This window comes from Cebidichthys violaceus, unplaced genomic scaffold (assembly GCF_023349555.1).
Source record: "Cebidichthys violaceus isolate CVI_PGR_0920_01 unplaced genomic scaffold, fCebVio1.0.p SCAF_44, whole genome shotgun sequence".
In the NCBI taxonomy this organism is placed as follows: Eukaryota; Metazoa; Chordata; class Actinopteri; order Perciformes; family Stichaeidae; genus Cebidichthys; species Cebidichthys violaceus.
Window position 1 is genome coordinate 1,769,583 of NW_027176639.1, and position 25,384 is coordinate 1,794,966.

The 25,384-nt window shown below is 42.9% G+C and overlaps 5 protein-coding genes across 6 annotated transcripts in view; 2 read left to right on the forward strand and 3 right to left on the reverse strand.

Moving 5' to 3' along the window:
* knop1 (lysine-rich nucleolar protein 1) overlaps positions 1–1,301 on the reverse strand; it is a 4,228-nt gene extending 2,927 nt beyond the window's left edge. The window contains exons 1-4 of one of the 2 annotated variants that reach the window (XM_068728915.1): positions 1,180–1,197; positions 772–846; positions 320–388; positions 1–213 (exon numbers count right to left, since the gene is read on the reverse strand). The exon at positions 1–213 is cut by the window's left edge and continues 822 nt beyond it. In XM_068728915.1, the coding sequence (XP_068585016.1) occupies positions 1–177 (177 nt within the window). In that variant the 5' untranslated portion in view covers positions 178–213; positions 320–388; positions 772–846; positions 1,180–1,197. Of the gene's footprint in view, positions 214–319; positions 389–771; positions 847–1,179 lie in introns of both variants that reach the window. The other variant, XM_068728914.1, reaches the window with a different exon arrangement.
* An 835-nt stretch (positions 1,302–2,136) lies between these two features.
* gprc5bb (G protein-coupled receptor, class C, group 5, member Bb) lies at positions 2,137–9,304 on the reverse strand. Its single transcript, XM_068728917.1, has 4 exons — positions 8,612–9,304; positions 6,704–7,802; positions 4,114–4,226; positions 2,137–4,000 (listed from the first exon to the last, which is right to left on the reverse strand). The coding sequence occupies exons 2-4, from the start codon at positions 7,800–7,802 to the stop codon at positions 3,956–3,958; spliced, it is 1,257 nt and encodes a 418-aa protein (XP_068585018.1). The 5' UTR covers positions 8,612–9,304; the 3' UTR covers positions 2,137–3,955.
* A 2,071-nt stretch (positions 9,305–11,375) lies between these two features.
* On the reverse strand, positions 11,376–12,690 carry LOC137886464 (LITAF domain-containing protein-like). Its single transcript, XM_068728926.1, has 3 exons — positions 12,477–12,690; positions 12,085–12,241; positions 11,376–11,845 (listed from the first exon to the last, which is right to left on the reverse strand). The coding sequence occupies exons 1-3, from the start codon at positions 12,583–12,585 to the stop codon at positions 11,737–11,739; spliced, it is 375 nt and encodes a 124-aa protein (XP_068585027.1). The 5' UTR covers positions 12,586–12,690; the 3' UTR covers positions 11,376–11,736.
* Positions 12,691–16,282: 3,592 nt separating this feature from the next.
* On the forward strand, positions 16,283–20,454 carry LOC137886436 (layilin-like). Its single transcript, XM_068728882.1, has 4 exons — positions 16,283–16,421; positions 17,508–17,837; positions 18,226–18,326; positions 18,633–20,454. Exons 1-4 carry the CDS (start codon positions 16,283–16,285, stop codon positions 18,771–18,773), a joined length of 711 nt encoding a protein of 236 aa, XP_068584983.1. The 3' UTR covers positions 18,774–20,454.
* A 617-nt stretch (positions 20,455–21,071) lies between these two features.
* On the forward strand, positions 21,072–24,659 carry LOC137886543 (putative C-type lectin domain family 20 member A). The gene is made up of 6 exons (XM_068729036.1): positions 21,072–21,131; positions 21,322–21,500; positions 22,139–22,358; positions 23,214–23,543; positions 23,898–23,998; positions 24,305–24,659. The coding sequence occupies exons 1-6, from the start codon at positions 21,095–21,097 to the stop codon at positions 24,443–24,445; spliced, it is 1,008 nt and encodes a 335-aa protein (XP_068585137.1). The 5' UTR covers positions 21,072–21,094; the 3' UTR covers positions 24,446–24,659.
* Positions 24,660–25,384: the final 725 nt, after the last annotated feature.

Sequence of the window (25,384 nt, forward strand, 5' to 3'; positions counted from 1 at the left end):
CTTCTTCTTCTCTTTCTGTTCACCACTTTCATCCAAAGACTCTCCATCTACATCTATAACAATTACATCAACCTTTTTGCTCTTCTTCTCTATTTTAACATCCACTTGGCTCCCCTCGTCAACGGACACATGTTTCTGTTCAGGCACAGAGGCTCGTCCTTCTGGGACTTTCTTCATGTCCCCCCCCTCCACAGCACCAAAGCCCTGGCTTATCTGGTGAGAGAAATAACATGACTGTAATACAAAACCTTTAGATAATGGACCCATCAGCATAAACAGGCTCATAGGCTCTGTGAGTAGCCGAGCAATACACACTAACCAGAGGTGTGGCTGGCTTCCTGGGCTGGGACTGTTGATCGATGTCTCTCTGCAGGGCCAGACGCTTCACCTGCAGGAGAGCAGAGCAGCGCTTCAATGTTCATCACTTCAGTAATGAACCAAAACCAGTGAGACTCTTCTATCTAACAGCTCAGATCTTACATGTCTGCATGAGACAAATCAAAGTCAGGTGGAACTTTGCTGCAGGTTCCACTGATTTAATCACACTGTGGACTACTCGAGAGTCACTCGTGCTTAGTTTTGTGTTACAGGTACATTTATGATGTATGCCGTTCTCAGGCTGTGAACTTCTAGGTGTAGTGCGGTTGTTAGCACACCGTCACAGAGTACACCCGGTGTGCACGGTTATTCAGGGTAGAGCTTTGGTTTCAATCCTAGAGGATTCTGCTGCCTTGCTCGTGTTTATGTTGTTTGCATCGGTACCATCGGTACCTTGTCAACGGTGATCTCTTTGGATTTAGGTGCACTCTTTTCGGAAACAAAGATCACTTCCTCATCGGCTTCCGTCTGAAACATAAAACGAACACGCTTTCAGTCCCGCTGTTCGTATGCGACTTAACGCGTCCATGACACCTACACTTGTATGACGACATGTTGACTGATGACAACTTCAGATGCATCAGATCCAGAGTGACAACAGGTCTCTGACAGAACACAATGACCGTGTTTAGTGAGAGCACTCTGTCGTTAAACCATGCTAGCTAGCGGCTCACAGCGGCTAACGTGAACTAGCAGCTAAAAGGTAAATAAACAAAGTAATCATTCAGCTGGACGGTGAGACAGTCGTCTCATAGTTTCATATGTATTATGAAATGTAAACGCGATGAGAGATTTACTTACTTTGTACCCTTTGATAGTTCACGTGGACGCCAGTTTACATTCTTCACCCGGAAGTAGTTTCTCCTCTTTCCTGTTGACGACGAGCCAGGCGTCCGTAGCAACAAGCGGGAAGTGTACCAAGGAGAGTGAATAGGGGGGACGTCACGCGTCATTTCATTGGGGTACAGCACCTGCGCACTGAAGCCTAGGCCGCACGAGCTAGCGCACGAGCGTACCCAAAACGTTACGTCAGAGCAGCTGTTCTCAGAATGCGTTCATCACGTTATTTCTAGCGCCGTCTATTCTACGTTTATTCTTTCTAGCTCCAGTTACACTGCGCATGCGCCATACCCCAAAGCTCAAGCTGTCCCAGTCTTTATTCAACAGCTATAAGAGTCGTTTTCAAATTAAATATTCTATTTTATTTTTGTTTGTAGTTTTTAACTATGAATTTATATTTTATTACTTAAAGTAGTAACTGGTGAATATTTGTATGTTAATTTAGGCTAACGCTACAGCCTGATCAGTTAGTGGTTGATTTTACATTTTATTTATTGAACCAATATATTTACACACTTGCAGTGAGTCAGCAAAAGGAGTGAGTGTGTCACATTTACAAACAACTAAACAAATAGATAAATAAAAATAGATATATGAACTAACTGAACATAAAATGAAGAGCAAAAAACAAACGACATTCAACCCATGGTTTAAGTGAAGGGTGAGCTACTCTCTTTTAAATCTGCAACGTTATCCCCGTGACGGCAGGCGTTGTGCCCTGCCTCCACGTGTGAACACAAACACAACAGCGTCACGTCTTGCGTGTCCCTCTGTGCTCCCGGTGGGAGGTGTGTGTAGCAGCTGATTGAATAGCTGCATCTCTATGAAGGGGCCGATGTCTACAGTACAGTGGGTCCGTTAGTGTACCGTAAGAACAGGAGGATGAACAAAGATCAGTTCAATGAACAGACGATAGTGAACAGACTATATGCACTGATGTATTAGCCACTTTGTGCGAATCACATTACAGACGTTCATGTTACGCTGCAGTGCACAGACAGTGCATCATAAGAGCATCTGAAGAGGAAAATACTGTTTTTACATTTGGAATATTTACATGATTAAAATGCAGTTATATAGGGTTAATACAGAGACATCTTGTGATCATAGTATTTTCACTGTACATTATCTGAGCGCACACTTGTATACAGAAGCAAATCATTTAAGTCTTATAGCAAGAAAAACATGGCCACAACATGTACATGGGGACTGTTCTCTGACTGATTAAACGTCCTCGAGTGAATTCAGAGCTGGTCAGGAAATAAAAACACTGCAACCCTCAAGTCAAGGATGAAGTTTGAAGGATGAAGTTTGAAGGATGAAGTTTGAAGGATGAAGTTTGAAGGATGAAGTTGCCTCAGAGTTCATCTGAACAGCAGCTGCCGACTAGAAAAGTGTCCCGTCTTGGAGCCGAACGTTGCTGTGTCACAAATAAAAACAGGATACATGCATTTGAATGTGTTCCAGTTGAATTCTCAGTGATGGATGACGAAATGTTTCTCTATATTTGATGGAAGTTGAATTTTAAAGGGATCCTGAATGCCAGAATATAATGAGATGTTGCCATACAAGTATGATCAGAAGCCAGCAAAGCAGGCGAACTTCAAGGTCCATTTAGTAGCTGTTCCAGAGCTTTCAATCGTACAACAAGGTCCTCTGCACATTTTGCCCAGTTGTCATGGAGTTGTAGATGTTTCAGATGGTTTTGTTATCTCCAATGTCAAGAATGAACTTTGCAACTCAATACTAAAACTGCTATTTCTCTTCCATATTTATATAAAAAGTCTAGAAAACACTGAAAATACAAGTCATTTTGACAAAAAACATTACCTTTAAACTGCACTTACATGCATCTGAAATGATCATACATCCCAAATCATCCACAGATAAAGTGCAAAATCACAACCTCCAGCAGTACAACTTACTGCACAATAGGCATGTCAGTATTAAATGGCTTTTTATGATGCACTTATTAAAAACTATTCATCCAATGCATGTTAGCCTTTTAAATCAGCAGATGAAGCTTTGTTAAATGCATCACAACTATCAATACACAGGGCCAGATGTGCCAGATGTGCACTGATGATAGAACTGAGACGTGGATGCAAACACACGGAGGCCTTTGGGTCTGTCCAGCACCAATATAGAGGCCAAGCAAGCTTAGTTGGCGAATGCAGGTCATTTACATAAACTTTGTTTTAGTCGTAGCTGGACGCAAGATAGAAAGAAAAGGAAAGCGTCGTTTCTACGAACAAACCATCACTGATCAGTAACGGCATCGGTTTAGAGCCGCTCACACAAAATGCTTAATTCACTACATTCAAACCATCAGTTGACCTTTCTCCAGGTCAAACCACATTGAACCTTATATATATATATATATATATATATATATATATATATATACATTAACATTAGCCCTCCTTATACACTCCTCATCAGTGTATTTATTTACATATTACAATGAAGACCCTCATAACTGAGGAAGCTCCGTCACCTTCTCTTCCCTTTCTGGTGTCCAGCCTGCCGATAAAGAGGCAACACAGAACACTTACTATTAAGAAAGGCTCTTAAAATGTAAAATTCATACATGTGTGCGCAAACACAAATACATTAAACACGTTTTAAACTGCCATCACATCCATCCTGTGTGACATGTGATCCTTAATATCTCCTTCTTCTTCTCAGGCAACAGAACATCCACAGTCACCCCCCGAGTGTCCAGCCTGGTCCCGTGTTACCACAACCGTCGTCCGGTGTAGTTAACTGGGGCTGTGGGCATCTAAGAGAGAGACACACATGTGGTTTATAGTACACTGCTCCTGTGGTTGGTTCTTCAGTAAATGAGGCAACAACAACAACAACAACAACAACAACACACACATCCACACTCACTGTTCCACCGTTCATGACCAGAGCCATCTCAGTGGGCTGGTAGACGTGACCTCTGAAGGCGACGCCAGGACGCATGCTCCCGTGGCTGCCGTGGTATGTTCCACTCCGGAGAGCTGACAGACAAGGCACACACACACACACACACACACACACACACACACACACACACACACACACACACACGGTAAAGCTCTCTCGCTAACAAACATAATTATTCTACTTTCAGGAGATATGATAGATGACTGATACAAAGCATAAATGCATCAAACTCAATGTTGAAGTATAATCATAACAATCATTTGGTGACTCCGTCCACACCACAGTGAACCCTCACAGGTGATTGTAGTATTATTGTAGTATTATTGTAGTGTTATTGTAGTATTATTGTAGTATTATTGTAGTGTTATTGGACCTCTTCTCCAGTGTTTAGTTGACTCCCCTGCATGCCTTGTTGGGCTGGATGAATGACACGTTTATCAGGCTTATTCATAGACTACATGGAGTTTGGGGACCTTGTCGTAAAAGTCCTGTTAATCTGTTCCATTGACAAAGTTCTAGTGCCTCCCAGGTGTTTCTGAATCAGGGAGAGTGCGTCCGAAAATCTTGAAGGTCCAATCAGCTTAAAACACTGTGACGGGTAGAAGCTCACATCACAGTCTGCTCAACTCCAGCCGCCGTCAGCCTGATGTCTAATCAGACCGAATGATTTAAAGTGACGTTGTGTTAATTCAACCTTGACTCTGTAGTGAGCAGTAAGTGGAGCGTTCAGCTGTGGGTCGCACCACTGTAATATTCACATTTATAAAATGTGGAGCATTGCATTGTGGGCTTGTTAGCATAAAGTAGCATACAAGCCATTTACAGCACTTTAGTTTGTAGTTTCACTGTGGATATATTTTAGAGCACCATTTAGCAAATACACTTCACACAATGAGTATAGTGCAGTATTTAGTGAAGCGGTGGTGATTTTGGACACAGGTTGAGTTATTTTTGATTTAAGTTCATTTTGCTGAATAGCGGCCACTGTGGCCACAAGTGGAAATTACAGAATATTGGCACATGAATTTCCCTCCATTGATCGATCCAGGAGTCAGCTATTTATCAGTGACACTGTGGCAGAATAGCGTTACAGTCAACATTTACAAGTGGGTTCAATTGAGCGCTGCTGTGCTGAATTGACTGAATTTCTTTTTTTTTGTCATTTGGGAAGATTGTTATTTTTTCCTCCAAACCTTAAAGGAAAATTTATTTTTCTGTCAACCCAGGTTTTGTTTTCAAAGTCATCATTCTTTGCTAGAAAACAATATTCTCCGTCTCGTCTGCGTTCCTGCAGCATCCTCTCTCTGCTGCCTCCTCTCTGCTCATCCTGCTTCGTCGTGGTTTAGCTCTTCATCTGTGCCTTTGGCTTCAGATAAACGTGGAGAGCGACCACAGTGGAGTGACTCACACGTTTGCCTGTAAGCCTGTTGGATGAGCGTTTCATAAGCATTGATTGGATTTTGGATTGTGTACACTAAGTGAAAGAGAGCCACACTTTGCTGTACACCAACCTACATCACGCTATCATCAATGCACTCATGGTGTTACGTCATGTGGTCATCTTCACTGTGTGTCTGCAGTGCAATGGATTCAATGTATTTATGTAGAATTATTATCTTATATTATTATATAGCGTATGAGCCTCGTTTGAGTCTGCACACGCTCAAGACACAATGTGACTGTTGGGTGAACACAAACATGTCTGTAACATACAGAGCTATATATGTATCTAGTGATGCAAGAGGGGTTTGAGCAGTTTTTATGCATATTCAGATGTTTTTTATATATTTTATAGATCTTCTTTTCCTCTGAGAGAACTGAGGCAATATTAACGAAACATCCTTTAAGTAGAAATATCTCCTCTGAGTCAGGAGACACTCCTGAAGATAAGGGGCGTGTCTGTCCTAACTTTTGGACTTTTGGACAGATACTGTGCCTCATCGCATCAGTGTTTTGGGAAATGCAACAATAATGACGTGTTAAAAGCATATTTTGTTACTTTGAATCAAATCAGGCAATTCAATGGCACAGAGATGACAGTTTGCACAACTCTCCACTGCTTGGTCTCAAACCAAAAATCAATCTATGTTGTTTAATTATTTTAATAAAATGTAATTTAATCTAAGTTCGTTGGAATTTGATTTGTTTTAGTTTTTGTTCATTTAGAAATGGACCCTTGAGACATGATGTCATCCCTGCTCTCAGTGCTGACAGGAGCCACATCCATCACCTCTCAGACTCAAAGCACAGCTGTGACTGCAGTGTGGCATTATTCAAAAATGTCATACTGCATAGAAGTTTGTTTTTTGTTGTACGTTGCCAGGCAACAGTGTTCTGATGACTTAAAACACCTAAATGTCAAAGATATTTGTATCACGTTGAAAGACGACCTAATGAGCTGAAGTAAGGCCTGGGCTGAAAACAACATGTTTTCCCTTTGAAACAGATTCTTTATCTCTGTTATACAAACATGCACAGTTACACACACACACACACACACACACACACACACACACACACACACACACACACACGCATTACATAAGCCTACTTGCGCCGTGCTCCTCCATGGAGAAAGCCTGGTTTTCAGGGAAGGGTCGGTGCGAGTGTGCCGGGAGCTCGTCTCCAAAATGCGGGGGAGGGGCCGTGTGGCTGGTGTCGAAGAAGTCTTGCGTGTTGGACGCTGGAGGGTTCCGGAGACAGAGGTGCGCCTCCGGAATGGCGTGGAACAGCAGCAGGATCCAGCCCTGAATGACCAGGGCCACCGCCAGCGCCGGCTCATCCAACACCTTTGCATCCTTCTTTCCTCCTCCTGACCGCTCCCCTTTCCCCTTCCCCCTCAGCGCCTGGCTGCCGTACAGATAGAACCCCAGCCAAGCCACCCACAGCAATGCTGATGCCAGACTGGACAGGAAGAGCCAGACGGCGTTACACTTCCACCTCCGTTTTTCATTCTCTCCTTCTCTATCTTCTTCACCTCCTCCCTCTGCCCCCATCTCTCCTCCACACAGCACCACCCCCAAAGAAAGCCCCATGGCTATGAGGAGCAGCCCCAGGGTGTAGCTGCATGTCAGAGCAAAGTCTAAAGGCGGATACTCGCAGGCCGGGTGACCCTCCCTAACTACAGTCAGCAAGACCCATTCAGCAGAGATGATCCCCTGAACCAAGGCCAGGGCCAGGCCCAGCGCAGCCAAGGAGCTGCCCGAAGGACTCGTCTCGCCAGCCACCAGCCTCCTGAGCCTCACGCCCTGCACCAGCAAGCTGGAGAAGCAGAGAGCAAAGAGGGGCCCCCAGAAGGCCCTGCGGACCACGCACAGCGCCTGGTTCTTCCCCACCAAGAAAGCCAGAGAGATGGAGAAGAGCCCGAGGAGCGTGCCCAGGAGCAGGAGCAGGGGCCCCGTGCCGGAGCGCCTGGCGGGGTCAGAAATGAAGCGGAGCTTGACTAACAGGAGCACAGCGAGGACCAGAGAGGCCAGGCCACCGCTGCAGGCCACGGCCTCCAGAACCACACCCCAGACCGACTCCAGGTCACACAGCACTCTGTACGGAGGGTCCACGTCCACGCTGCACCCCCGCGGAGGAGGAGGCGGGTGGGACGAGCCATAGCCAATCAGTGACAGGAGGCAGACGATGATCGGGCTGACGGCCATCTTAGAGACACAGAGCAGAACATGAGGTAGTGATGGAGAGAACGGTGCAGAGAGAGGTGTGATGCTGCGGTGAGGTCGTGATCAATGACTGTCTGTTAGTACATACAGTACCTTCATGAGCTAACAAACAGCATCCAATAGTATCAGAGATTGATGTGTTTTTCTGTCTCACACACACACACACACACACACACACACACACACACACACACACACACACACACACACACACACACATGCACTCACACACACACACACACACACACACACACACACACACACACACACACTCATGCACTCACACACACACACACACACACACACACACTCATGCACTCACACACACACACACACACACACACACACACACACACACTCATGCACTCATAGCACAGAACTGCTTTTAGCGCTGGGCAATAGTTTCCATGGGAACGGGAGGCAGCGTGGGCTGATTACATCACACACTGAGAAGTAGAGTTTCAGCGCCCAAAAGCACACACACACACACACACACACACCACACACACACACACACACACACACACACACACACACACACACACACACGCACAATGTTTGTACTTACTTGTGAGGACCGTGGTCGACATGACTGCAGCCCCCCGGCCCTAACGTAAGCCTTATTTTAACCTCGATACCAAGTTAACACCCTCAAACTGTGAGTGGTGATGATGATGTCCTCACCGTCAAGGTCTGGACCTCGTCTTGGTCCCTAACGAGGACAGTGATGGAGCACACGCACATACACAACACCACGGCATCAAAGGATTCAACTCTTCAGTCAAACTCACCTCAGATAGATTCTGGTCTTGAAGTCTTGATTATTGACAGTGAAGGGGCGTCATCATTTTCCAGTCTGCACCCTTTCAACTATAGTCCAAGTATATATATATATATTTATATATATATGTATATATATATATATATGTTTATAATCCCAGTTGTTAGTGAAGTCCTCGAGGCAGCAGAAACAAAACGCTTTCCATGTTATCTCTCATGTGGCTCACTGCTCCCACTGTTTAGCACACTTTGTGAGAGCGAGAACGTCCGGCTGCTCCGAGAAGAATCCACAATTATGATGCATGCCTTGATGCTTCACACACCCACAGAGTCAAATATATCTCCGTCTCTCTTACACTCTTCTCCCTCGCTCCCTCTGTCCTCCTCTTTCTGTTCATTCTGTCTGCTCGTCTGTTTCTCTCTCCTGCTTCACGCTGAGTCTGCGGAGGTGTCTACAGCTTTACCTCTGTGCTCCCACGCAAGGGAAGTATGATTTGCTGATGCACCTGTTTAAATAGGAAATGAAGTAAGCATGTTAATTCACAGCCAATCCAGTATTAGTCACTTGTTTGCACATCTCTGTGTTGCTTCCTCCTCCCACGTCTTCCTCAAACCACTTATACAATTCTTCCTCACGCACAGAGCTGGAGATTCAGCTTTAGTCTTTCGAGGTGTCTTCAGCAGTGACATGTCCGTGAGTGAAGATGGGCTTTGGACGTAGAGGGGCAGATGGTCAGTCTGAACACAGGTGAGCCTGTGGAGCAGAGCGTTACATAACACCATCGAAGACGTGAGTCACCAGAGTCTTCCTTCAGAGTAATCTCCTCTCCTGGAGATGGTTTCATGTGGGTTCAGAGAGCGACACGACATGAGGAAAAACATGACAGCAGCCATACTAGCAGCTAATCGAGTCAATCTGGATCAGTGTGAGAGAGATTGATGCTGACAGAGCTCAGTGACAGATAGAGGCCGAACTCAGGAGCAGTCACAGCCGAGGAAAGGAGCGCTCACTTCCATCCTGCTGTGATAGTGTGAGGTGACACAAGTTAGCCTGCCGTCGCTCAATGTTTCCAACTCTGTGCAAAACTAAGCTGAGCTAACGGCGGCTATAGCTACATGTTTATGGTAGCGCGTGGAATCAATCTAAATCTCATCAAGAGAGGAAACGAGAGCAGCTCCTGAAACGTCAAACTATTCCTCTTTTACAACTTACACACAAACAATGCATTCATTATATTGAGAAATCAAACTACTGGAGAATGAAACACAATCGTTAATGCAGCCCTGGTTATCGCTTCACCATCATTCATCACAGACAACACAATGAGTCAGATGGGGGTCTCAGGAGGGTCCGAGGGTTTTTAATAGATCTGGGTCTGAGAACCTGAATGTCTGCTCTCCTCTCACAGACGTCTCTCTGATATCCAGTGTGACAAAAGAAGACAGAGGTGGAGTCAGTCCCTCAGGGAGGCAGTCCTGGTCTGTGTAATCCAGTGGTTACTATGGCCACAGTCTAATAGGGCCTTGTTAAGTACGGCCTATCCCATAATCCCGTCTTCATCCCACCACGGGTCGCTCCTCACATGGCCACATACAAGTCCCCAAGCCCTAAAGCATCCCCTCTTTATGGTCTGTTTGACTCTAAATGGAGCATAATGTACTAAATGAACATCATGCTGTATTGAAGAGGACTGTAAACTAGAGATTGAGACCATAAACTCATGTTTACAATGTTTACTGAGGGAATAACTCAAGAGAGAAGTAGAGTCATTTTAGACTAGACTTCTATTCAATTGGAAGTCGCCCCCTCCTGGTCAGTAGAGAGAATGCAGCACCAGAGTTTGCCCCCTGGTTTAATGTCATAATGCTATGAATTGTGGGTAATTGCCTCAGGCAAAGTGTGCAGAAATGCAGACCTATGGAAAGTGTTCATAAAGGGCTCAGCATGTCAGCGAGAGTCCTGAAACTCTTAGACGTCCACAAACCATCAGTGTGGACCTGCAGCACATACAACATGAGACGCCTTCTCTTCTTCTGTGTGTTTATAGACCACCGATACTGGATCAGAGCATGCAGCGTCTTCTCCATTAGACACAGCATACAACTACAAACAAAGAGTTTATCACAGGACAACCCTTTGTCACAGCAGCCGTTTTGACATATAGCAGGAAAAGTGCAGGTTAATAACAGCGCTGTAAATGAAGTATTCCTGTGATCCCAGCCTGAGACAGTATGCATGATAACTGCAGCCTCATGCTCCCATATGACATGTGAGAACGCGTCATGTTTGATAAATGACATTTCTATTGACAGGTATCTGCTTTAAACTTTTAAAGCATGTTTTAATAGCATTACAGACATTTAAATAAATGATTATTGTGGGTTTTAAGAGAGTGAATTATTGTAGAAAACCTTTTTGCCTCACAAATTGTGACTATGTTCATTTTTAAATATATCTTCAATAAAAACATTCAACATGCTATAAACATGAAATTAGTAATGCAGAAATATTTTGACTATTTGCAGAATCCAGTGGACAGATTTAATTTAAGTCATGTGTGATACTTACCATCATTTAAAGACATGGATGGTAAGCTAGAGGAAAATAAGATGGAATAGAATGCGTCATAAACCGGGACGAACGGCCATGACAAAAGAGGGAGATGCGTTCAATGAAGCAGTTTAACAGCTTTTTATTAGGTTTAAAGGAACATCAAAGACACACATAAAGTAACAGACATGTGAAGGCAGTAGCTTCAGCTGTGTAAGGGAGTGGGTGTCTCGGGTAGGAGAGAGAGAGCCAGCTGAGGACCCAGAGGCTTTTATAAAGGTGCACTGGCTCACAGGCCCAGTGTTTAATGCCTCAGGTGTCTCCACTCTGCCACACCTGCAAGGAAAGCAGCCAAACAGGCAGACAGGGTCGTCACAAATGCATGACATAAAGCCCACTGAATAAGGACGCACATTCACATCAGTACACTGCAGCCGCACTGAGAGCTCTCCGTGGTCTTCTAATCTGCTCCTCATCAGCGGTGGATATTTGAAGTATTTTGCTTCGTCTGATGGATGTTAGCATGGAGACGTTTGGCTCCCGTCCAGATGTGTATTAGTCCCGGTTAAAGTCGGTCTTTGGGTGTTATGTCATTCTTTTATGGATGTGCAGGACGTTGAGACAGTGGGGACAGGAATGAGCCACATCCTTGCAAGAATCCACGCAGAAGGGGATACAACAGCAGAACCAGCACCTGTGTGGAGCATCAGCATGAAGTCACAGTGATACTCAGCCATGGGGGGCAGTGTTCACTGTGAAGGGTTTCAAGGTTCAACTTAAATAGTTCCTCTGCTGCTTTTGAAACGTCAGTTAACTGAAGGTAGGCTCAGTGATTGGTTCAAAGTGGTCTCATGAGTTTTGAGTTGACTGCACTTGAGGAAACGTTACTTTTGAAGTGGACTTGACTCTTAGTGTGTTGGGTTCTCTACTCACATGAAGGCTGCTAGTAGGCCAAAGACCATCCAGGTGTACTTGCCATTTCTGTACCCGATTTGAGTGACAATAACGGTTTGGCAGTGAGGACACATCATCTGTCCAGGAACATCAGTTGGCTGCGCCTGCATCACCATCACCACCACCTGGTTCCCTGCTGTGAGGGAGACACCCGTCAGCTGTTAACAGCTCCGACGCTGAACAAATGTATCTGAGCTGATGTGAGTGTGCGGGTTAGCAGTGGTTGATCTGGATGTGAGGAGGCAACATTTATCTTGAGAACGGTTTTAATTAACTACACGCTGCCAAAACGCTCCTCCCACATGGACGAAAGAGACAGAATAACTCGAGATTATAGGAGCATTCTACAGATAAGGTCTCTTATCTCTTACTGGGTTGGACGCCGGGTTGAGGTTGGTAGAATCCCACGTTGTAGTCCGCAATGGGACTAGGAGGCCACAGTGCTGGTACTCTTGGAAGATATTCGCCAGGCCTTTCCATGATATCTGCTAAAAAGAGCAGGAGAAAAAAAACAAGTAATCCAAGTCCAAGTTCTGATCTCTCTGAAAGACGTGACAGGAAGATGTTGATCGGAGCAGGTTCAGAGGTCTGGACCGGTCTGGACCGGTCTCTCCACTATCTATTTCTGCTCCTCTCTTTTCTCTGAAGTGTGAACGCTTGACGAGGAAGTTAAAGAGCATTTCAAACAACAGGTGCCACGATTACTGGCACACAACTCTCTCGCTGCCACGTATGCAAGCCAGCTGGTTTGGTGACATAGCATTTTTACTTTCATCTTCATCAGTTACCCGAAACTCAAACACGTGTTCGGACTGTGGGAGGAAACCGGAGAACCCGGAGAGAACCCACGCTGACACGGGGAGAACACGCAAACTCCACACAGATATACATATTTAGTGAGGACAGACACTTCATAAAGCTACCTTCATGTCATTTATATATATCAATAAAATGAGGATTGTTTTCTTGCCGATGATTAGGGCTAATGAGAGTATTCTATTGGATGCATTGTTTATGTTGGATGTATCTCCAAGTAAGCAGAGTGGGATGAGAGAGGTTGTCCGCTATGTCACAACTTAATTGCTTCGTTAGTGTACAGTCTTATGAGTCATGCATATAGGTGTTTGTGGTGTTTTGTGTGCAATCCAGACAAATTTCAGAGTCTGTGAATCCCATTTCAACATTCTTTTCCCTGTGTAGTGTACTCTGTGAATACCCTTGTGTTGAATGAGTTGATGTTTCTGTTGGAGGATATGAAGAAGATATTTTTTACAGATTTGGTTCCAGAAGTCGGCACTGGAGATGATTTGTACGTCTTGTTCCCATTTATTTTAAGCGAGGGATACTGTCATGTCTGGTGTTATTATGGAAGACGTGTTTGAGGTGCGTGAAACATTTTGTGGTTATCTATTCATTAAAAGTGTGTTTAGTAGCTGAGATTGTGCCGTTAGTTATTTGGTGGAATCTCCACCAGGCTATCAGAGTTGTAGCTGTGGTAGGGTTTTTGAAACATGGATGGTGTGTGATAGAGCAGCAGAGACTCATAGGTTTCACTTTAATCACTTTTAAAATGAACGCTTAAAAACAAGGACTTAATGAGACATTTGTCCTCATTAACAACACCATGATGTGGACTGAGGCCCAGAACTACTGCAGAGAACACCACACAGACCTGGGCAGTGTGAGAAACATGGCAGAGAACCAGAAGGTCCAGAATCTGGTATCTGAAATAGGAGTCTGGATCGGCCTTTTTCAGAGATGGATGAAAGTGGTCTGATGGAGGTGACTCCTCATTTAGGAACTGGAAACCTCAAGAGCCTCAAGGGTCTCTGACTGTGCTGAAGCACCAGACAGCAGCGGAGAACGCTGCCTTCTTACACTCTCTGGCTGGTGTCCTGGAAAGGAAACCATCTAGGGACTCTGTAGTCCTACTGGGACCCTTCAATGGTGGAGAATACCTTGAGGGGGTGATTGAGGAAAGGCCTGCCTGATCTGAACCTGTGTGCATCATGGTTTATGATCGCCTCCATCATGGTTTATGGTCGTCACCATGCATGTTTATTGTGGATGGTGGACAGGCACAAAGAGGTGATGAATGAAAACAGTGTGGGGGTTGTTAATTAAGGGTATTATGTCACAGTCAGCTGTTTGTTCTTTTCATATTTTACATGTTATGATGCTGTAGTTTTTGCATGAGATAGTGAGATGTATCCATGTTGACATTTTGTTTTGTAACGACTTCCTGTTGCTGCCTTTTTAACCAGGTCGTCTTTGTAAATGAGGACTGGTTCTCAGTGAACTTCTCTGGTTCAATGAAGGTAAAATAAAAACATTTTATATATCAATGATATGAATCCTTTTCATTTATTTGTGGTTCATTGTTATTCATTGTACTCTTCATCATGTTCTTTATTCATTCCATTTGTTTTATGTTTAGAAGTTTAGTTATGTAATGAGTCCGATACATATTTAATTTATAAAGAACTTGGTCATCTGAGTTTAACATTTGATTTATTAATGTAAAATTTGTACGTTTTCCAAAATTAAATCTTATGATAAAATGATATTAGTTAAACTAATGCTGTCATATCACTGAAGAGAAGTACTACCATTGTTTGTATACTAATGTATGAGTTTATGATTCATAATTGAGTTATTAATAATTAATTGAATTCATATTTATTAAAACTTCTTCAAACAATCGCACCACAATTAGTAATATTATTATCATTTATGTTATTAGTATTATTATTATCACAACTACTATTTTATGAATACTGATATTACTATAATTACTATTATTATTACTTTTGTAATAATAATAATAATGAATACAACTATTGTCATTATAATTACTATTATTATCATGATTTTGTTCTTGTCATATTTCGTCATCGTGTTTAAACAATCAAACCAAACATCAAATGTCAGTCAGATATGATCACATCATTATAATATTAAAGCCTGATAGGCAAATCATCGTTCCATAAGTTTGCATGAGCTGAACATCTACAGCCACTGACTGACAGAGAGGGTCAGAGAAGAGACGAGGATGGACAAACTTCTTCTGAGCATCGTCGTTGTGTCAGGCAAGACTTTCATCTGTTGTTATTATTTTACCATCTTTAATATCATATTATTGTTTAATAATTTGTCCCTGTGACATTCTTCTTCCCCTTCTTTCTTCATCTGTTTTTACTTTAATGTAAAATGATAATTTGCATTAGTGAGTAAAGTTATTAATGTTAAATGATATCAATATGCTGTTGGTCAATCCAGGGCTGTGTGCCGTCTCATCACCTGCTGAACGTCGCTACCATGTTGTTTATGACCTGAAGACCATGACTGAAGCACAGCGTCACTGCAGAGACAAATACAGAGACCTGGCCTCCATACGGGACATGGAGGACGTGAACACCCTGAACACAGCGGTGGATTTAAGCCTAATGGTCGACTCTGTGAGTAATATGATATCAGTGACAGGAGGTCTGACAGTTCTACATTCACACAGTGGTGACAAGTATGCAGAGGAGCTGTACTGAAGCATGTACTTGTACTTTACTTGAGTATTTAAATCCAGTGCTTTTTATTAATACATTTCAGAGGGACATTTATGTGACAGATTTACAGATTAAGATTTTACAAACAAAACATGATTTAATGCAACATACTGATAACCTCCACTTGATATTTACAGCATTAATATCTCATCAAACAAATATCATCCATGTAAAGATATAGAGCAGTAATGTTGTCACTGTTTGAAATGTTAGCACCGTTAGCTGTTAGCACCCCATTAGCTGTTAGCGTCCCGTTAGCTATTAGCACCATTAGCTGTTAGCAGCCAGCTCAGCCGTCACCACGTTGTGAGACGCTTCGTCCATTATGAACAGCTGGAGTGATTACAGAAAGTAAAACCTGTTTCAATGTTCATATTAGTACCTGAATATTGTTTCAAGACAGACTTGAAAAAATTGTGAACCTGTCCTTGAAAAGTTTTTCAAATCAGACTGATCGACAGTGTCAAGACTGTAAATGGTCAGTAAAAATATCTATAAGTCTATTTCTTTACATCACAATGAAATATTGCTTTCAGCGAGCCTGGATAGGACTGTACAGTGACGTGGACAGCTGGAGGTGGTCACTGTCAAACACAAGGTTCTACAAACCCGGAGAGATGGAGTTCAGACGATGGTGGTCTGGACAACCGGACAACGTCTACGGTGAAGAACACTGTACAGTGATGAATAATGATGGAAACTGGCACGACTACCCTTGTGATCGGAGCAGTTATTCAGTCTGCTTCGATGCCAGAGGTGAGAATATTAAAGCTACTATGAGAAACAGTCATTTAGTGTTGATTCTGGTGGTCCCTGTGGACATAAGTGGTAGTGTTTCAGAGCACCAGAGTCCCTTTAGAAAACCTCTCATTTTACTGCAGCAGGGTCTGACAGTCGGTCTCGCTCAGTCCTGGTTCTGGTTCTTCCGTGCCCCCCTTCCCTCCCAGCAATACAGCCTGGGTCTGGGTCTGTCCACGGTAGGCCGGTCTCTGTAGGAGGATCTGGTCTGTCCACGGTAGACCGGTCTCTGTTGGAGGATCTGGGTCTGTCCACGGTAGACCGGTCTCTGTTGGAGGATCTGGTCTGTCCACGGTAGACCGGTCTCTGTTGGAGGATCTGGGTCTGTCCACGGTAGACCGGTCTCTGTTGGAGGATCTGGTCTGTCCACGGTGGACCGGTCTCTGTTGGAGGATCTGGGTCTGTCCACGGTGGACCGGTCTCTGTAGGAGGATCTGGTCTGTCCACGGTAGACCGGTCTCTGTTGGAGGATCTGGTCTGTCCACGGTGGACCGGTCTCTGTTGGAGGATCTGGTCTGTCCACGGTGGACCGGTCTCTGCTGGAGTGTGAGCTGAAGGAGTTTCTGGTGAACCTGCATGATTTCATCTGGTTTCACCAGAATCCGACCCGGTGGCCCCGATCACGAGCATTAAGAATAACTCTGTAGAAACAGAGCATCTTCTCTCTGAAGGTCTCTGTACTGATGGAGGTCTGATAGAGGATCAGGACTTCACTGTTTCATAGTTAAAAGCTGCTCATGGTAACTTGAACTAGTCTTGGGCTTCATGAATGTCATTTAAAGCAGATTCATGTGAGTCCTGCCTTCATGTCACTGAGGGAGCAGCTCATTGAGCCGGTTTGTAAAATGTCTGTTGGAGGGAAAATAGCTCTGATGTGTCTTCATGAATGTGGGACTCAATGGACGCCTGAATGTTCATGTTCACACAGCTCTGTGTTGACTTCACCTTCATGCTGAGATTCATTAAGCAACAATAAAACTGGTTTGCATCCATGTTGTCTGTTATGGTGTCTCTTCACAGCACTTCACTCTGGTCTATTTTCAGGACTGAATGAGACATTTGTCCTCATTAACAAATGCATGACGTGGACTGAGGCCCAGAGCCACTGCAGAGAACACCACACAGACCTGGCCAGTGTGAGAAACATGGAAGAGAACCAGAAGGTCCATAATCTGATACCCTCAGGATATGCTGTCTGGATCGGCCTTTTCAGAGATGGATGGAAGTGGTCTGACGGAAGGGACTCCTCATTTAGAAACTGGAAAACTAAACCTAAAGGTCTCTCTGATACTTGTGTGGCAGCAGATTTTAGGAACAATGGACAATGGGAGAACCTGAACTGTAACGTCACGAGAGCGTTCATTTGCTACAGTGGTAAGCTATCATCCACTCAGTCTTTAAACGTGGATTTAGGTTTACTTTATTTGCAGAAACAGTATAAAAAAAAAACAACGCATTGAATATGCAGATCAACTGCAGATGATGGTGAGTGATCGCCTCATTGATGCAAGGATGCTAACACTAAGACCATGCTAAGCTAAGCTAAAGTTTTCTTGCATCAGCCATATTTAAAGATCGATCTGATGGATAATGACCAGACTTTCTCTTTTATCATTCAAAGTGTGAAAAATTCAAAGATGCAGATTATTATCAACCAGAAATGTTGTGCCTGATGAAATTTGTTGGTGTTTTAGATGTTGTGCCTGATGAAGTTTGTTGGTGTTTTAGATGTTGTGCCTGATGAAGTTTGTTGGTGTTTTAGATGTGACTGTTTCAAAGCAAGTGATAAAAGTGAGGTTGCAGAAAAGTAGCTCGTCTCTGGATCTGAATGACCCTGTTGTGATGGAGGACCTCTTGAAGAAGGTACATCTTTCTAACATTAACAACAGAACAACCAGGTGATACGTGTGATTTAGTGGACTACTAAGAACAATGTGAATGTGCTCTGTGCAGCGCAAACGTGTAGACGTCACTATTGAAGGTAGACTTGTGTCCAAAAAACATGCAAACAACAAAGCTGTTCTAGTGGGAACCAGAGTTCTTCTGAACCAGAGCTTCCACATGAGGACAGTGTGAGAAAGGATGCAGGATGTAAATGAACAACAGCTTTTAGTGAAGACTTCTTCTCTGTCAGCGACATTCAGGGAAGTCAATGTGTTTGTATCTCAGCTCAAACAGAGGCTGAAGGACCAGGGGCTGAATGACGACATCAAACTGAGCTGGAAGAAGCAGTCGGATGGAAAAGTCTTCCACAAGGAAGAGAAGAAGACAAAGAAGAAGGAGACGTGTGCAAAAAACGCTGAGCTTTAATGTTGTTTGAATCCACTCTGGTCAGAGGCTTCCTTTATCCTCCTCCTCCTCCTCCTCCTCCTCCTCCTCCTCCTCCTCCTCTCAATCAATGGTAGAAAGTACCAAAGTACCTAAGTACTGACGCTTTGCTGTGAAGTAACGTATTCACATTTCATGCTACTTTAGACTTTTACTCCTCTACATTGATCTGTCAGCTATAGTTTCTACATTCTTAGAAATAAAGGTTCCAAACAGGTTCTTCCTGAAGGGCTGAGGTTCTACCCAGAACCTTTTGCTTCTGACGAACCTTTTCTTTTTTCAAGGATTTTTGAAAGCATAGGTGTCAAAAAGAACCATAAATGTGGGTTGTGCTGCACCACGTCAGCCCCGGTTCTTTATAAACCTCATGAGGAACCCAGAGTGAGTTCTAGATGGAACCCTTGGGATACAAAAGGGTTCCTAGTGGAAACCCGTAGGTGGGATCTTGTTTGTACCCTTAGAGGGTAGAAATGTTCTGCATAGAACTCCAGAGAAGATTTTGGGTGAAACCTTGACACCCTATGAGGGTTCTCTGTGGAACCTTTGGGTGGAAACTTTCACATATGGTTCTAGGTAAATCTCTTTATGCTTTGTTTCAGGTAGAACCCTCTGAAAGGGTTTCAGGAGGAACCCTCAGGAAAGGTTCTATCAGGAACCAAAATGGGTTCTCCTATGGGGACAAGCTGAAGAACCCTACAGGGTTCTAGTTATCACGTTTATTTCTAAGAGTGTAGTTTCTTTGCACATTAAGATAAGTCATATAAAATGTGTGATGAGCTTATTAAATATGATGCATTGTTTTGTTAAACCTCAACCTGCTACAGCGTTAAAATGCTACTTACATGTTAGTCAGTAATAATGATCCAATAACATTGTGTTTATGAGCTTATAGCTCTCTATCAGAGTTCATTCTGCATCATGACCAGTGCTTCTCTTGAGAATGAAGAACTTCTTTCTCTAGTTCTAAAATGTAGGACTTTTTGTTTGTAATGTTGTGTGTTTTCATTGTGATAATGCTTCTCTCGCTTCAATAAAACATTAGAATCAGCTTACTGTTCCACCACAGTTCTTCATGTACTTCAGGTACTGATGACTCTAACAGACAGAACGTGTCGGGTCAAAAACAAGCCTCAAGAACAGCTTCAATGCTGCTTCCTGTTTTGATTCCACTGAAAACATGGTTCTATGTTCAAGCAGCACACTGAGTGAAGTCTTCACTACTGAACTGACTTTCCACCTTAACTAAAATGAACTGAGCAACATTTCTCTGGTCTCTGCTCGTCATTGTTTTGTTCATCGAGAACAAGAACGCACAAGTTCATTTCTAGAGTACAAGCAGGTCTACGAAGAGCAGAGATCAGGGTTCACGTCCTCGGTCCCCTCTGTGGTCAGGTTCAGGCAACAAAAGCCCTTTGGTTCAGGTTAAGGGAGGCTCCTAGAAAACAGCAGCAGTCGCCTTCATTTATTTTCATATTTCATAATTTACATGTTATGATGCTGTAGTTTTTGCATGAGATAGTGAGATGTATCCATGTTGACATTTTGTTTTGTAACGACTTCCTGTTGCTGCCTTTTTAACCAGGTCGTCTTTGTAAATGAGGACTGGTTCTCAGTGAACTTCTCTGGTTCAATGAAGGTAAAATAAAAACATTTTATATATCAATGATATGAATCCTTTTCATTTATTTGTGGTTCATTGTTATTCATTGTACTCTTCATCATGTTCTTTATTCATTCCATTTATTTTATGTTTAGAAGTTTAGTTATGTAATGAGTCCGATACATATTTCATTTATAAAGAACTTGGTCATCTGAGTTTAACATTTGATTTATTAATGTAAAATTTGTACGTTTTCCCTATTTTTCCAAAATTAATCTTATGATAAAATGATATTAGTTAAACTAATGCTGTCATATCACTGAAGAGAAGTACTACCATTGTTTGTATACTAATGTTTGAGTTTATGATTCATAATTGAGTTATTAATAATTAATTGAATTCATATTTATTAAAACTTCTTCAAACAATCGCACCACAATTAGTAATATTATTATCATTATTACTATTATTCGGAGGATTATAATTATTATTATTCAACTGAGTAGTTATCATTCATCAGTGTTTGTTCTTGTCATATTTCGTCATCGTGTTTAAACAATCAAACCAAACATCAAATGTCAGTCAGATATGATCACATCATTATAATATTAAAGCCTGATAGGCAAATCATCGTTCCATAAGTTTGCATGAGCTGAACATCTACAGCCACTGACTGACAGAGAGGGTCAGAGAAGAGACGAGGATGGACAAACTTCTTCTGAGCATCGTCGTTGTGTCAGGCAAGACTTTCATATGTTGTTATTATTTTACCATCTTTAATATCATATTATTGTTTAATAATTTGTCCCTGTGACATTCTTCTTCCCCTTCTTTCTTCATCTGTTTCTACTTTAATGTAAAATGATAATTTGCATTAGTGAGTAAAGTTATTAATGTTAAATGATATCAATAAACTGTTGGTCAATCCAGGGCTGTGTGCCGTCTCATCACCTGCTGAACGTCGCTACCATGTTGTTTATGACCTGAAGACCATGACTGAAGCACAGCGTCACTGCAGAGACAAATACAGAGACCTGGCCTCCATACGGGACATGGAGGACGTGAACACCCTGAACACAACGGTGGATTTAAGCCTAATGGTCGACTCTGTGAGTAATATGATATCAGTGACAGGAGGTCTGACAGTTCTACATTCACACAGTGGTGACAAGTATGCAGAGGAGCTGTACTGAAGCATGTACTTGTACTTTACTTGAGTATTTAAATCCAGTGCTTTTTATTAATACATTTCAGAGGGACATTTATGTGACAGATTTACAGATTAAGATTTTACAAACAAAACATGATTTAATGCAACATACTGATAACCTCCACTTGATATTTACAGCATTAATATCTCATCAAACAAATATCATCCATGTAAAGATATAGAGCAGTAATGTTGTCACTGTTTGAAATGTTAGCACCGTTAGCTGTTAGCACCCCATTAGCTGTTAGCGTCCCGTTAGCTGTTAGCACCATTAGATGTTAGCAGCCAGCTCAGCCGTCACCACGTTGTGAGACGCTTCGTCCATTATGAACAGCTGGAGTGATTACAGAAAGTAAAACCTGTTTCAATGTTCATATTAGTACCTGAATATTGTTTCAAGACAAACTTGAAAAAATTGTGAACCTGTCCTTGAAAAGTTTTTCAAATCAGACTGATCGACAGTATCAAGACTGTAAATGGTCAGTAAAAATATCTATAAGTCTATTTCTTTACATCACAATGAAATATTGCTTTCAGCGAGCCTGGATAGGACTGTACAGTGACGTGGACAGCTGGAGGTGGTCACTGTCAAACACAAGTTTCTACAAACCCAGAGAGATGGAGTTCAGACGATGGTGGTCTGGACAACCAGACAACGTCTACGGTGAAGAACACTATACAGTGATGAATAATGATGGGTACTGGGACGACTACCCTAGTAATCGGAGCAGTTATTCAGTCTGCTTCGATGCCAGAGGTGAGAATATTAAAGCTACTATGAGAAACAGTCATTTAGTGTTGATTCTGGCGGTCCCTGTGGACATAAGTGGTAGTGTTTCAGAGCACCAGAGTCCCTTTAGAAAACCTCTCATTTTACTGCAGCAGGGTCTGACAGTCTGTCTCGCGCAGTCCTGGTTCTGGTTCTCCCGTGCCCCCCTTCCCTCCCAGCAATACAGCCTGGGTCTGGGTCTGTCCATGGTAGACCGGTCTCTGTAGGAGGATCTGGTCTGTCCACGGTAGACCGGTCTCTGTTGGAGGATCTGGTCTGTCCACGGTGGACCGGTCTCTGTTGGAGGATCTGGTCTGTCCACGGTGGACCGGTCTCTGCTGGAGTGTGAGCTGAAGGAGTTTCTGGTGAACCTGCATGATTTCATCTGGTTTCACCAGAATCCGACCCGGTGGCCCCGATCACGAGCATTAAGAATAACTCTGTAGAAACAGAGCATCTTCTCTCTGAAGGTCTCTGTACTGATGGAGGTCTGATAGAGGATCAGGACTTCACTGTTTCATAGTTAAAAGCTGCTCATGGTAACTTGAACTAGTCTTGGGCTTCATGAATGTCATTTAAAGCAGATTCATGTGAGTCCTGCCTTCATGTCACTGAGGGAGCAGCTCATTGAGCCGGTTTGTAAAATGTCTGTTGGAGGGAAAATAGCTCTGATGTGTCTTCATGAATGTGGGACTCAATGGACGCCTGAATGTTCATGTTCACACAGCTCTGTGTTGACTTCACCTTCATGCTGAGATTCATTAAGCAACAATAAAACTGGTTTGCATCCATGTTGTCTGTTATGGTGTCTCTTCACAGCACTTCACTCTGGTCTATTTTCAGGACTGAATGAGACATTTGTCCTCATTAACAAATGCATGACGTGGACTGAGGCCCAGAGCCACTGCAGAGAACACCACACAGACCTGGCCAGTGTGAGAAACATGGAAGAGAACCAGAAGGTCCATAATCTGATACCCTCAGGATATGCTGTCTGGATCGGCCTTTTCAGAGATGGATGGAAGTGGTCTGACGGAAGTGACTCCTCATTTAGAAACTGGAAAACTAAACCTAAAGGTCTCTCTGATACTTGTGTGGCAGCAGATTTTAGGAACAATGGACAATGGGAGAACCTGAACTGTAACGTCACGAGAGCGTTCATTTGCTACAGTGGTAAGCTATCATCCACTCAGTCTTTAAACGTGGATTTAGGTTTACTTTATTTGCAGAAACAGTATTAAAAAAAAACAACGCATTGAATATGCAGATCAACTGCAGATGATGGAGAGTGATCGCCTCATTGATGCAAGGATGCTAACACTAAGACCATGCTAAGCTAAGCTAAAGTTTTCTTGCATCAGCCATATTTAAAGATCGATCTGATGGATAATGACCAGACTTTCTCTTTTATCATTCAAAGTGTTAAAAATTCAAAGATGCAGATTATTATCAACCAGAAATGTTGTGCCTGATGAAGTTTGTTGGTGTTTTAGATGTTGTGCCTGATGAAGTTTGTTGGTGTTTTAGATGTGACTGTTTCAAAGCAAGTGATAAAAGTGAGGTTGCAGAAAAGCAGCTCGTCTCTGGATCTGAATAACCGTGATGTGATGGAGGACCTCTTGAAGAAGGTACATCTTTCTAACATTAACAACAGAACAACCAGGTGATACGTGTGATTTAGTGGACTACTAAGAACAATGTGAATGTGCTCTGTGCAGCGCAAACGTGTAGACGTCACTATTGAAGGTAGACTTGTGTCCAAAAAACATGCAAACAACAAAGCTGTTCTAGTGGGAACCAGAGTTCTTCTGAACCAGAGCTTCCACATGAGGACAGTGTGAGAAAGGATGCAGGATGTAAATGAACAACAGCTTTTAGTGAAGACTTCTTCTCTGTCAGCGACATTCAGGGAAGTCAATGTGTTTGTATCTCAGCTCAAACAGAGGCTGAAGGACCAGGGGCTGAATGACGACATCAAACTGAGCTGGAAGAAGCAGTCGGATGGAAAAGTCTTCCACAAGGAAGAGAAGAAGACAAAGAAGAAGGAGACGTGTGCAAAAAACGCTGAGCTTTAATGTTGTTTGAATCCACTCTGGTCAGAGGCTTCCTTTATCCTCCTCCTCCTCCTCCTCCTCCTCCTCCTCTCAATCAATGGTAGAAAGTACCAAAGTACCTAAGTACTGACGCTTTGCTGTGAAGTAACGTATTCACATTTCATGCTACTTTAGACTTTTACTCCTCTACATTGATCTGTCAGCTATAGTTTCTACATTCTTAGAAATAAAGGTTCCAAACAGGTTCTTCCTGAAGGGCTGAGGTTCTACCCAGAACCTTTTGCTTCTGAAGAACCTTTTCTTTTTCAAGGATTTTTGAAAGCACAGGTATAAAAAAAAAAAGCCATAAATGTGGGTTGTGCTGCACCACGTCAGCCCCGGTTCTTTATAAACCTCATGAGGAACCCAGAGTGAGTTCTAGATGGAACCCTTGGGATACAAAAGGGTTCCTAGTGGAAACCCGTAGGTGGGATCTTGTTTGTACCCTTAGAGGGTAGAAATGTTCTGCATAGAACTCCAGAGAAGATTTTGGGTGAAACCTTGACACCCTATGAGGGTTCTCTGTGGAACCTTTGGGTGGAAACTTTCACATATGGTTCTAGGTAAATCTCTTTATGCTTTGTTTCAGGTAGAACCCTCTGAAAGGGTTTCAGGAGGAACCCTCAGGAAAGGTTCTATCAGGAACCAAAATGGGTTCTCCTATGGGGACAAGCTGAAGAACCCTACAGGGTTCTAGTTATCACGTTTATTTCTAAGAGTGTAGTTTCTTTGCACATTAAGATAAGTCATATAAAATGTGTGATGAGCTTATTAAATATGATGCATTGTTTTGTTAAACCTCAACCTGCTACAGCGTTAAAATGCTACTTACATGTTAGTCAGTAATAATGATCCAATAACATTGTGTTTATGAGCTTATAGCTCTCTATCAGAGTTCATTCTGCATCATGACCAGTGCTT

Coding starts and splice junctions, on each gene's coding strand:
- gprc5bb (XM_068728917.1), bottom strand. CDS start 7,802: ATGGCCGTCAGCCCGATCATCGTCTGCCTCCTGTCACTGATTGGCTAT. Junction 4,227..6,703: donor CATGGAGGAGCACGGCGCAA/GTAGGCTTATGT, acceptor CTTGTCTGTCAG/CTCTCCGGAGTGGAACATAC. Junction 4,001..4,113: donor TGGTCATGAACGGTGGAACA/GTGAGTGTGGAT, acceptor TCTCTCTCTTAG/ATGCCCACAGCCCCAGTTAA.
- LOC137886464 (XM_068728926.1), bottom strand. CDS start 12,585: ATGGAAAGGCCTGGCGAATATCTTCCAAGAGTACCAGCACTGTGGCCT. Junction 12,242..12,476: donor TCAACCCGGCGTCCAACCCA/GTAAGAGATAAG, acceptor TCTCCCTCACAG/CAGGGAACCAGGTGGTGGTG. Junction 11,846..12,084: donor GGCCTACTAGCAGCCTTCAT/GTGAGTAGAGAA, acceptor TGCTCCACACAG/GTGCTGGTTCTGCTGTTGTA.
- LOC137886543 (XM_068729036.1), top strand. CDS start 21,095: ATGGACAAACTTCTTCTGAGCATCGTCGTTGTGTCAG. Junction 22,359..23,213: donor AGTCTGCTTCGATGCCAGAG/GTGAGAATATTA, acceptor GTCTATTTTCAG/GACTGAATGAGACATTTGTC. Junction 23,999..24,304: donor TGGAGGACCTCTTGAAGAAG/GTACATCTTTCT, acceptor TTTGTATCTCAG/CTCAAACAGAGGCTGAAGGA.
- LOC137886436 (XM_068728882.1), top strand. CDS start 16,283: ATGGAGTTCAGACGATGGTGGTCTGGACAACCGGACAACGTCTACGGT. Junction 17,838..18,225: donor AGCGTTCATTTGCTACAGTG/GTAAGCTATCAT, acceptor TTGGTGTTTTAG/ATGTGACTGTTTCAAAGCAA. Junction 18,327..18,632: donor TGGAGGACCTCTTGAAGAAG/GTACATCTTTCT, acceptor TTTGTATCTCAG/CTCAAACAGAGGCTGAAGGA.